This window comes from Cydia amplana, chromosome 26 (assembly GCF_948474715.1).
Source record: "Cydia amplana chromosome 26, ilCydAmpl1.1, whole genome shotgun sequence".
NCBI classification, from domain to species: Eukaryota; Metazoa; Arthropoda; class Insecta; order Lepidoptera; family Tortricidae; genus Cydia; species Cydia amplana.
Window position 1 is genome coordinate 2,680,033 of NC_086094.1, and position 12,761 is coordinate 2,692,793.

The 12,761-nt window shown below is 40.4% G+C and overlaps 2 protein-coding genes and 1 long non-coding RNA gene across 3 annotated transcripts; 1 reads left to right on the forward strand and 2 right to left on the reverse strand.

Annotated features, from left to right (window-relative positions):
• Positions 1-871: 871 nt before the first annotated feature.
• Positions 872-12,474, reverse strand: LOC134660174 (uncharacterized). The gene is made up of 2 exons (XR_010097846.1): positions 12,396-12,474; positions 872-1,263 (listed from the first exon to the last, which is right to left on the reverse strand). It is a non-coding gene; the product is annotated as an uncharacterized LOC134660174 (long non-coding RNA).
• On the reverse strand, positions 2,387-4,245 carry LOC134660312 (zinc finger protein 808-like). The gene is made up of 2 exons (XM_063516057.1): positions 4,012-4,245; positions 2,387-2,939 (listed from the first exon to the last, which is right to left on the reverse strand). The coding sequence occupies exons 1-2, from the start codon at positions 4,218-4,220 to the stop codon at positions 2,387-2,389; spliced, it is 762 nt and encodes a 253-aa protein (XP_063372127.1). The 5' UTR covers positions 4,221-4,245.
• LOC134660157 (UPF0547 protein C16orf87 homolog) lies at positions 5,109-9,113 on the forward strand. Its single transcript, XM_063515888.1, has 5 exons — positions 5,109-5,255; positions 5,532-5,699; positions 6,210-6,276; positions 7,396-7,529; positions 9,035-9,113. Exons 1-5 carry the CDS (start codon positions 5,205-5,207, stop codon positions 9,080-9,082), a joined length of 468 nt encoding a protein of 155 aa, XP_063371958.1. The 5' UTR covers positions 5,109-5,204; the 3' UTR covers positions 9,083-9,113.
• Positions 12,475-12,761: the final 287 nt, after the last annotated feature.

A 12,761-nucleotide genomic window follows, 5' to 3' on the forward strand; every position in this document is an offset into this window, starting at 1 on the left:
AAGTACCTACCTATTTGTCACAAATCAAATAAAAATATAAGAATTGACATTCATAATGATCAAATATTTACAAATAAAAATAAATACTATACTTAAACAAGATATTGTAAGAGTTTAGTTAAAAGCAAACGAAAAACATTTAGTGAATACTAAATTAACCCCCAAACTATCTAGTAACACTCGTGTGATACTAACTCAAGTTGGCTCGTAGCGACTCAATATAACACGTGTGATTGTGGTGATACTAACTCAATTTGGCTCGTAGCGACTCAGTATCACACGTGTGGTACTGTAGAGCAATTTGCTTAGCATTAGTTTATGTATGGTTTTTTTTTATTCGGGTGAATCAACTTATTATGTCGCTCTTTGTCGTGGTTTTATACGTGCCCCTGGACAACTCTTAAAACACCGATTATTATTGTATTTACATTTACGAAACGGGTAGTAGTTAGTCTATGGTAATCAAGGTTTGCAACCGGTTTTCTTCATACAAAAAATACCGCTATTCATTACGTTCTTTTTCGTTCTTTGATTTATTATTTAATTTTTAATGGGACAATCTAATAATACGAAGTTGTTAACTAAATATATGATTCAGCCCTACGTAAAGAGCATAAAATAATTTAAAATATTGGGCTAAATTCCGAGCCCTGATGGTAGTTATAAACAAGGCTCGGAAACCGGTTAAATTTCCAAACCGTTATCATGGGTACATGACGCAAAAACTTTTAATTACGGTTTCGCTCGAAAAAGTGTTACTTTTAAACCGGTTTGAGGAAAACATTTCCATAAAGTTATTGCCAGATTAACCGGTTTAGAACAATCAAAACCGGTTTCTTCCTATGTCGGATGTTTACGTGACACACAATAAAGGTTACAATAAAGTTCTTAAAACGTTCGCGTTCTTATGAAAGTTCGGAGGAAAACCGAAATAAACCGGTACTTTCTAAACCGGTTCCGAGGCTTGGTTAAAAGCCATTTCCAGAAGAAGCCATGTCCCTTGGGAAACGGGACAGAAAACAACACAAGAAAAAACAACACTTAAAAGTTGAACCACCCATTTACTTAGTATATTGTGATGTGATGAACATATATTATGTATTACTAATTCTGATGCTTCTGTTATTTATAAATTATAACTAGTATAACTAAGTGGATAAACCCGTTGTCAGGGGGGCGAAACTAATCCTTTCGGCCATTCTCGGCTCCGTTCGGCTCAGCATTGCTCCGAGCAATTATTAGGGTTGGCACAACTTGACGTCCCTTTGTGTGCACGACCACAACAATAAATTTGATCCTAGTATTTCCATTATACACATTTCAAAGTGCATAATAAATTAGAAGATTATTAAAAGTAAATTGAATCTGTTGTGTGTGGCCCATTAGCGGATACTATAAGCACAGAATAAATAATAGTACTACCGTACAGAAAGGAAACTTCGTACAAAACTGAAGTTTGACAGCGGTTCAGGGACGAATCATGCTGTCCCTTATCTTATTGTTTTCGGGGGCCCTTGCGGATACACTTCGACCCATAGGGATCTTTTGTGCAATTACCCCCTAGAGAAGATCTGTCAACTCCCAATGTCCCTTTCTAATCATCATCATCATCATCCTGGCGTCAATCCCAGCTGTGCCCCCGCGCGGGGCGCGAGGACCCGGGGTCCGCCTTCCGACTCCTTCGTGTCCACTTTGCCCGATCTTCGGCGTCCCTGGTGGTGAGTCCGTTGGCACGCATGTCCTCCTTAACGACATCAAGCCATCGCTTCCTGGGCCGGCCTTTTCTTCCCGTACCGGGAGGAGGCGGCATGGCCAGGCATTTGTTACCCACGTAACTTGCCGGTCTGCGCGAGACGTGGCCATACCAACGAAGGCGGCACTCTTGCAGTTTGTCCCAATGTCCCTTTCTAATATATGGCACTATCCGTTTCGGCTATTTAGGGTTGTCAAAATTCAAGTATGTGGTCGTGCACGCAAAGGGACGTCAAGTTGTATCAACCTTAATAATTGCTCGGAGCAATGCTTAGCCGAACGGAGCCGAGTTTGCCCGAAGTCAGGAGTTTCGCACCCCCGGTTGAGGGTTCAAAACTAACTGTAAAAAAACCGGCCAAGTGCGAGTCGGACTCGCGCACGGAGGGTTCCGCACCATCAACAAAAAAGAGCAAAAACATCGTGTTGTTGTATGGGAGCCCCCTTAAATATTTATGTTATTTTATTTTTAGTATTTGTTGTTATAGCGGCAACAGAGATACATCATTTGTGAAAATTTCAACTGTCTATCTATCGCGGTTCATGAGATACAGCCTGGTGACAGACGGACGGACGGACAGCGAAGTCTTAGTAATAGGGTCCCGTTTTTTACCCTTTGGGTACGGAACCCTAAAAACTATGATATTTCGATAGGCTTTAAACTTTGCACACTCTCAATTACAATGGCTTTCTTTCCTTTCCTTTTAGGTACTTTATTACACACGTGCTGTAAAAAGAAATAAGCTCGTTTAAATGTTCTCTTACAATTATTACACTCATAGTTCCTACCATAGTTATTAGTGTGTTTTTCTTCCATATGTTTTTTTATTGTGATTTTCAGATACATTTTTCTACATATATGACATTGTACTTTAACTCTAGACCTATTATGTACTGGATATATACTAGATAGATCTGTTATTTTTGTCTTGGTATCACTGACTTTTATACCAGTGTTCTCGTCAAGTTTTCTCATAACTAGAGTGTTGTGGCCAGTCTTTTTGATTTCCAGTACACTATTTGAATTTAGAACGTTCTCGAACCATACTTGGTTTATTTTTTTTAATTCGCAGTACGGAGTCTTGGCTTGTAAGTTGAAGTGTTCCCTCCGTATGTGGTATGTGAGTTGGAACCTCTGGTTAAATGTTTTCTCGCACACTTGACACTTGAAGTTTGAGGCAGCTTTGTAACTGTAAAAAAAAGACAAATTTAGTTTGAGTAATTCATATTTTGACAAGTTTTGTTTTAGCTTAGCACCCCTGCATACAAATATGTATGCAGGGGTGCTAAGCTAATAGTTTTGTTGACTGTACACAGGAATCTTAAGTCATACAAAAAAGTATTTGCATACATTTTTTTTTATTTATTTATCATACAGTACACAACAATTTTTAACAATGTTATTTCTCGCCAAACTGCGATTGCGGTTTGTGGGCGAGATGGCGCTTATTAACACGCTTTTATTAGGTCGACATATATAATGGAATCTAAGGTAACTAACTAAGTTAACCATCTTCCAAGGATCGTAGCGTCATGAAAATTAGCAGCTGTATGTTCTGATGACAATACAATAATATGGTACTGTCGAACTGATCTGATGATGGAGCCGGAAGATATGAACTGGAACTTCATGATGGAACATCGTATCATAGCTGTGTTTGGATTTGTTAGAAAAGTCTTGTAATAAACTTTCACCACGATTAGGTTTCAAGGTCTGAACCGTGTTTTTCTAGTGTTTTTTAAATTTTTACATTTTAAACATACAATTATGCTATGCACTATGCACTAAATACTAAATTATGTATATGTTCTTATCTGTCCCTATATTTCAACCCAAACAACTAACTTTTTATCAAGCACTTCTTTATTGTGATCCATAGTGTGATCTCCACTGTAGACTACAGTTACATGCACATGTTTCAACGTAATTCGCGTTTTAAATGGCCAGAAACTTTAATAGCTATTTTATAACACAATGATCATAAATTCTGGTAGGTATTTTTTATGGCTAGGCCAACTAGATAAGGCTATTCCGTTAGTAACGGCGCATGTCGTTGCACATGCGCTGAAAACATAAATTTAATGCACTTTGCTCATACAGAACCAAGTAGATCAATAGAGTTCAACCTGGCCTGACTTCTTAAAACTTAGTGTTTAATGCACACCTTGTTTTTGATTTGTAGTAGTTTTTTACGTGATATAATTGTATGCGTCGAAACAAATATGACTTTTCATGCTTATTTTTAATGGATTAATATTTACCTGTAATCGCCATGGATGCGAGCAGCGTGTGTGACTAAGTTGCCCCGATTTTTAAAAGTTATTTTACACCACTGACATTTCAACGAGTTCGCCACACCACAAGTCCGAAGGTGTTTCGATACCGAGTATTTTGCAGTGAACAACTTATTACAGACATCACAAATAAAATGAGATTGGAGGCTGCTTGTTAAATCGTTATTTTGTGCCATATTGCAACATAATCAATCGGTCCGTTGGTTTATTTTACCACTATAATACCACTTTCGATGCATGCACGTGATAAGATAATGAATATTCCAAGTAAAATTACACTTCAAGGTCGCGAATACAGTAATTTATTTACCATTTATTATTTACAATTTGCAAGTTGAAAACAACTTTCGATTGGTGATTTGGATTGACTGGGTGACAGCTCACAGCGACGGTGTTGCTATTATCTTTGTTGCTACGCTTTGAAAAACACTGCCAAGACTGTTGGGCCAAACCCTTCCAAACCAGCAAAGCCATTGTCACAAAAGGTCAGTCTAGACGGGATGATCAAATTGACCGATTTGATCAGGAAAAAATTCTAGCGTCTATACGTCCACAATTTAATCAGTAATGTCCCGTTCGTGGTTAATAACCCATTTGTCCGCACAAAACGATTTGCCTCGTCTTTTTTGGTAAGGACGGCTAAGGAATGGAATGCGCTCCCGTCATCTGTATTCCCTGAGAAATATGACCTCGGCATGGGCGTACCCAGAATTTGTTAAGGGGTGGGGCAGAAGTAAATAAACTTATAAATCTTAGTCCAATTTTTAAAAATTCTTAACTTCGGGTCGGACAGCAGGGTGGGGCAGCTGCCCCACCGTGCGTAGGCCAATGGACCTTGATCTCTTTAAAGCTGGAGTGAATAGGCTATTACTGAACCGGTGAGCTCCATCTTAGGCTCTGTCTTCTCTTCACTTTCCGTCAGGTGTGACTAGAGCTTATATTTCGACCGCACCAGACCGCGTCCAGAGCGGTAGTCTGTTATGGCTCTTAGATTTATGGTGACATTTTATGGCTGTACATTAACTACTTTTGTACTCTGGCAACTTTTGTTGATGTTTGACGTTTTGACAGCTGCTTTGCTGATATTGTTTTCCTTTATTGGTTATATTGTAAAACTAAATTTAGATTTTATCCGCAGCTTTTTATTAAGAAATTGCAAAATGGTGAAAAATAAAATGATTGCTAAGAGCTGCCCGAAGTGTCATTCTCAGGTAAGATTTTTGACTCTTCATTTTAACCTATTATTATATTATTAATACCTGGGTGACCGAGCTTTGCTCGGAAAACATATAAAAACTCAAAAATGTGCGTTTTCCCAGAGATAAGACCTAGCTAGATCGATTTTTTGCCTCCGATAACCCCTCATATAGCAAATTTCATCGAAATCGTTACAGCCGTTTCCGAGATCCCCGAAATATATATAGATATAAATTAATAAATATACAAGAATTGCTCGTTTAAAGGTATAAGATGATATTTGTTATCAGGTGGCAGTCGCCTCGAAATCCTGTAAGTGCGGCCACACGTTCTTCGCGGCGCGGCGCGCGGCCGACGCGCTGCCCGCCGTGGAGGAGATGCGCCGGCGCACGAGCCGCGTGTGCCGCGCGCAACCGCAGTTCTACGACGCGGTGCATTACGAGAAACAGAAGAAACGGGTAAGACCGCGGTCTGGGGGCCATTTCTCGACCAAATAAATAAATATTCAATAAAACCTGTGTGTCGCTCCAAAAGTTTTATGGTTAACGCTGCCGCCGCAAGTCGCGCAATGTCGTGGCGGGCCGTATGTCATTGTTGTGAATAATGAAGGATGGAACAATACTATTTATCCGCTCTGTGCCAGTGGGGAGACAATCCTGACTTCGTGCAAACTCGGTTCCGTTCGGCTCAGCATTGCTCCGAGCAATTATTAGGGTTGGCACAACTTGACGTCCCATTGCATGCACGACCACAGATAAGATAATTACTTGATTTTTGATAACCCTAAATAGTCGAAAGGGATAGGCATGCCATAAGTTAGAAGAGGATATCATGATTCAACCCTGAATCGCTGTCAAACTTTGGTTTTGTAGGAAGTGCCTTTTCTGTACGGTAGTACTATTACTTATTCTGTGGTAAGACCGAGGTAAGATTTTTTTTTAAAACGAAATGTGTTGTTTTGTCCACAGTCACCTAAAAAGAGATCCTTGTCGCGGTCAATAGATGAAGAATATAAAAAGGAAAAGAGTGAATCAGGTAATTAAATTATTTATTATATGTATTTTTTAGAGTTGCACCGGATATCCGGTTACTATCCGGTATCCGGCCTATCCGGCCGTTATTTTAAAATCCGGCCGGATACCGGATAGTGACCTGCTATCCGGCCGGATACCGGATAGTAAAATTAACATATTTTGGGGTAAAAAATGGAATCTAAAAAACAGTCACGGTCATAATGCTAACGACACAGTAGATAGAAATGAATACGTAACCAATGTCACTTATTTGTTTACACAAAAATACGCGCGCGCACTTGTAACTATAAACAAACTTAGAAATGTTACGATCCTAGAAATGTGTCCGCGCGAACGTTCACTTCGAAACAGAGGGTCTACCGCGAACCACGTTCGAAATGCTACCTCCCTGTCACACTTACGTACGAATTTACACGTGCGACAGAGAGGTAACACGTCGAACGTGGTTCGCGGTAGCCCCTCAGGTCGAAACCTGCACGACGCGCACCTGCAAAACTCAAAATATAGGTATAGTTCCGCCGCCGGCCAAACAACTATCCGTTGCATCTCTAGTATTTTTACAGTACATTATGGTGCTACTTTACCGCACTATTGGGAATAACCACTTTCTGTGTCTATGTCGAAAATTAAAAGGGCCATATGTACTGTAAAACGTACGATACACGTGCGAATAGGTAATTCGCAACTAGTGTCGATCTAAAACACTCTTCGGTCGTGTGTTAATTTATCACAACTCGTTGCGAATTTCCTACTTTCCCCACTTCATCATCATCTTCCTCGCGTTTTCCCGGCATTTTGCTCATGGGAGCCTGGGGTCCGCTTGGCAGCTAATCCCAGTAATTGGCGTGGGCACTAGTTTTTACGAAAGCGACTGCCATCTGACCTTCCAACCCAGAGGGTAAACTAGGCCCGTATTGGGATTAGTCCCGTTTCCTCACGATGTTTTCCTTCACCGAAAAGCGGCTGGTAAATATCAAATGATATTTCGTACATAAGTTCCGAAAAACTCATTGATACGAGCCGGGGTTCGAACCCGCCTCCGGATTGCAAGTCGCACGCTCTTACCAGCGCTGTTTTCCTACTTTCCCCACTTGTATCGTAAATAAGTAGATATTTCCAGCGACGGCGCGCGCTCGGCGGCGGCGGGCGCTCCGGCGCGCCGCGCGCGAAGCGCCGCCCGCCGGGGAGCGCCCCCGGGACCCCACGCCGCAACTCCGGCCCGCGCAGCTCGCTACTTGCGCGCTCATACTACAGGTTACATTTTAAGCAGGGATGTTGCGAATATCCGCATCCGCAACCGCGGAACTTCCGCATTATTTTCAACATCCGCATCCGCATAAAATCGATGCGGAGTTTAATGCGGATGCGGATGTGGAACAGGTCGGTACAGGAACGTCTTAGCATCGGCGTAAGTGCTAGACTGCTAGGTAATTTAGTCATTAGCCAAAAAAACCTATTAGAATGAGCAGCCAAGCGTAACTTGTAAGTGGGACTTAATGTACGGATACCTTGGAAAGCGAGTCCGACTCGCACTTGGCCGGCTTTTTGAAATAAAAATTACTAAAATGTAATATTTGACGTTTTTTATGTATCTATCTTCACATCCGCATCCGCGGATGTAAGCCTTTAAAAATTGGCATCCGCATCCGCGGATGTGAGCCTTTAAAAATTCGCATCAGCATCCGCGGATGTCAAAAAATCGGCATCCGCAACATCCCTGATTTTAAGTTCTAATTCTTCAACTCGAATATCTTTGTAAACGTGTTACTAAAACATGCGGATTTCGTGTTTATAGAATAAACATTATAAAATTATTGCATTTTATACAATCGTGATATAATGGAGAGCTTTTCAGTCGAGTACCGTGTTAAGGCCACGCAGCTTGCTGAGTGGCCTTATTGGGTACGAGATTGAAAAGCATGATTATATCACTATTGTATACAGTACTTTTTCTACGAATCAACAAAAATAATAGTTTAAAATAGTAGAATCATATAGGTAAACAAACCAAAAGTATACAGTTAAGATACACGAGCAGATGCGATACCTTCATACTTGTACGCGCCCCGCGACCCCGGCAGGTTGGTCAACGACACCTTCTCGTAACTCATGAGGCCCTGGTACTTGCTCCTAGCTAGCCTAATCAATTTTTAGGGTTCCGTACCCAAAGGGTAAAAACGGGACCCTATTACTAAGACTCCGCTGTCCGTCCGTCCGTCCGTCCGTCCGTCCGTCTGTCACCAGGCTGTATCTCACGAACCGTGATAGCTAGACAGTTGAAATTTGTAGCAAACAGATGATGTATTTCTGTTGCAACAAACACTAAAAACAGAATAAAATAAAGATGTAAGTGGGGCTCCCATACAACAAACGTGATTTCTGACCGAAGTTAAGCAACGTCGGGCGGGGTCAGTACTTGGATGGGTGACCGTTTTTTTGCTTGTTTTGCTCTATTTTATGTCGATGGTGCGGAACCCTCCGTGCGCGAGTCCGACTCGCACTTGGCCGGTTTTTTTAGACAGTTTTTTTTTTTAGATTTTGGCGAGCTGTGATTGGTCAATTTCATTATAGTTGACTAAACCGTTTTGAAATGAATATTATAATTGAGTTGGGAGCTCATACAACTCTGATAGCGCTCAGTCAGAGCGGGACTCCGGTTATTAAATGCTCTAAGAGTGTACCTAACATGAATGGTGGTCTATCCAAATATATGATCCATTCCTCCATTTATGTAGGTAACTAATAATGCATTGTTTCAGGAGATCAACCGTAAAATGCAGTGCGTCACGTGGCAGCCGCAGCCTTAGTTCCTGTCGTGCCAACAACGACAACAACGTACCAATTATCTGGGCTATAATCTATAACCGTATTTTTTTTTTTGACGAATAAAATAGTTATTTGTTTTACAAGGGGGCAAAGTTGTTGTTTAACTGCTCGTGCTAATATTGATACCCGAGTAAGCGAAAGATTCCAAAATTGAACCACGAGCGTAGCGAGTGGTTAAAAAAATGGAATCTTGAGCGTTGCGAGGGTTTCAAAGCACGAGGGTTAAACAAAATTTTCCCCCGAGTGAAACACAAAATTTTTCACCACACCAACCCGAAGAAAATATTAACTGTGAGATATCAAACAAAATCAAACCAAATCAAATCCAAATGAATGTTATTATATTTATCATTCAAAATCATCATTTAAAAGTCAATTCTACCAGCAAACGTAAGAAAACAACTCAAAATTTGCATCTGATTACTTTGCCTCACATGTTAATAAAATGGAACTTTGCTATCCGTTTTCGAACAATCAGGACAGCCTTTACCAGTTGGTGTGGTGAAAAAAATTTGAGAAAGTTGCCCGAAAATTGCGAACTTCGTAGTTGGTGGTAGGCCCTCTGAGGCGGTTGGTAAACAAGGTGCGTGTGTAGATTTTGCTTCTGACTGTACATGTAAATATAGTTATTGTAATTATATGTTTAGTTTATTTTGTAATTGTATACTTTCATGTCAATGTCATTAAGTGTGATGGTTAATGATAACAGATGTAGTGCATAATTATTTTCCATCGTATTTTCACGGAAACGTACGAGCGTGTCTTGCTATTTCAGTCAGTCTCGGTACAAAAAGTACTGACGTTGGCAGAAGTAGCATGACTAATACGAACGTTTCCGAGAAAATACGATGGAAAACAATTGGCTACTTTCCTACTAGTCAAATCAGCTTCTTTTTTAGAACTGTCAAAACGATTTTCTAATATGGAATTTATATCGGTGTTCTACAGATTGCACTTTGGGGAGTGTGCTCAAGAGCTACACGAGCTTATTCCACCGTCCCCATTCTACCATCGGACTTTTAGACGCACGGCCGGTTTCCATCCTTACTTGGTAGATATTCCACGAATCCGCACGAAGCGCTTTGCTTCCTCTTTCCTTATGCGCACTGCCAAGGAATGGAATTCCTTGCCGGCGTCTATATTTCCGAGCTCATATAACCCGGCAACCTTCAAATCAAGGGTGAACAGGCACCTTCTGGGCAGACTCGCTCCATCATAGGCCACGTCTTCGCCCCGGCTAGTCTGTGGCCATGAGTAAGCCCATTTTTAATAAAAAAAAATATATATATGAATGCGTGTGTAGTGACGTCACGGTCAACTCACCTACTTTTTATATATCAATTCAATTTATTAAATAGAAATAGTATTTAAAAAGAACTGCTATCTATGTTTTTCTAATAATTATCTCGTGCTTTATTTCGTGCACGGTGTGAAATAATTTATTTTAAGTAGAGGAAAGTACCTACCCAATTATGCACTACATCTGTACCAGGGATGTTGCGGATGCCGATTTTTTGACATCCGCGGACGCGGATGCGGATATTTAAAGGCTCACATCCGCGGATGCGGATGCGGATGTCAAGATAGTACCATAAAAAACGTCAAATATTACATTTTAGTAATTTTTATTTCAAAAAACCGGCCAAGTGCGTCCTTCTTTACATTAAGTCCCACTCACGCTTGACTGTTCATTTCTAATAGTTTTTTTTTGGTTAATGACTAAATTACCTAGCAGTCTAGCACTTACGCCGATGCTAAGACGTTCCTGTACCGACCTGTTCCACATCAGCATCCGCATTAAATCCACATCGATTTTATGCGGATGCGGATGTTGAAAATAATGCGGCAGTTCCGTGGTTGCGGATGCGGATATTCGCAACATCCCTGATCTGTACCTAGATTAAATAATACGTACGTGTTTGTAAATATATTGTTAAATTCATGGTATAATAATATACTCCGCCTGGTACTCTCTTCCGAGATTCGCGAATGACCTAACTGTCACTTGCCTACGTCATCATGCTGTTTACAGATTCTCAAACTTTAAAATGTGGGAGAATTTTAAACAACGGTGAAAATTATTTTAACGGCATTAATTTTAAGTTATTCATGTAGAAACATAGTAAAATAAAACAAATCTATACTGCACTTTTCACTCCTACTCTTACAGTTCCGAATAGAGCAGCCAACCATTTTCGTAACAAAACATTAATTACCAAGCTTACGACGTGAAAAGTTTGGAAAACACTGCGACTGCTGACACTGAGCGAGAAGGAAATAACAATTAACACGCGTTGGACAAGGATGACGGTCAGGGACAAAATGGCGGATTGTCAAATGTGACAGCGCTATCCTGTGTTGCCAGTAGTGTAAACAGAATTACCCGAACGTCTGAAATTTCTTTCGTGAATCGGAAGATATTGCTAACGAATAATTAAAAATGACGTGTTATTGTAAAATTTAAGATAAGATACATATAAATGAAAATTATAAAATTATAAAGAAATATTTTAACTTATTAACCATAGATATAATGTACCCATGTAACATGTTATGTTGAAATAAAGTGGCAATGTTATTGTGACGTAGGCAAGTGACACTCTGGGAAGAGAAGACCATGTTTTATTAGACCATGGTTAAATTGAAACATAATACATGACCATTGAGATAACATGATTTATTATTATTGTATTGACCTTAGCTACTTTCTACTTATCCTGTTCAGATTTTACTTAACTGACCGAGCGTTAGCGAAGGTCTCTATTTCAGGAGTAGAATAGAATTCATTATTTATTTTTAGGGTTCCGTACCTAAAGGGTAAAAGCGGGACCCTACTACTAAGACTTTACCGTCCGTCTGTCTGTCACCAGGCATCTCATGAACCGTGATAGCTAGACAGTTGAATTTTTCACAGATGATGTATTTCTGTTGCCGCTATAACAACAAATACTTAAAACAGAATTAAATAAATATTTAAGTGGGGTTTCCATACAACAATCGTGATTGATTTGCCGTTTTTTGCGTAATGGTACGGAACCCTTCGTGCGCGAGACCGACTCGCACCTGGGCCGTTTTTATTTCTCGTTTGGCGTTGCCCCATGTACGTAGTCATGTTTGCTAAGCGCCCAAGTAATTTCGAATTATGTATGTAAGTTTTTCGCAAGTAGGTCTCCGACTTTATTAATATGACATGTTGCAAAACCACAGTGGGTAGACACTCCTGACTTCGGGCAAACTCGGCTCCGTTCGGCTCAGCATTGCTCCGAGCAATTATTAGGGTTGACACAACTCGACGTCCCTTTGCCCGACCACAGATAAGATAATGACTTGAATTTTGACAACCCTAAATAGCCGAAAGGGATAGTGCCTTAAATAACAAAGGGATATGATATATGATTCTTCTCTGAATCGCTGTCAAACTGGTTTCGTAGTAAAAGTGTCCCTTCTGTGCGGTAGTACGTAGATGGTAGGATCCTATTAGATGTGGTATACGCGTGCGTCCGTGAGGGACTAAACATAGGCAATGCGATACTGATTGGTCGAATTTATTTGTTGCCCACCATAATACATACTAATTTATGGCGGGGAATAAAAAAAATGTGAAACTGTGACAAGGACAAACAATAATAGCGCTTTCGCTGCTACTCCTACTGAAAGATA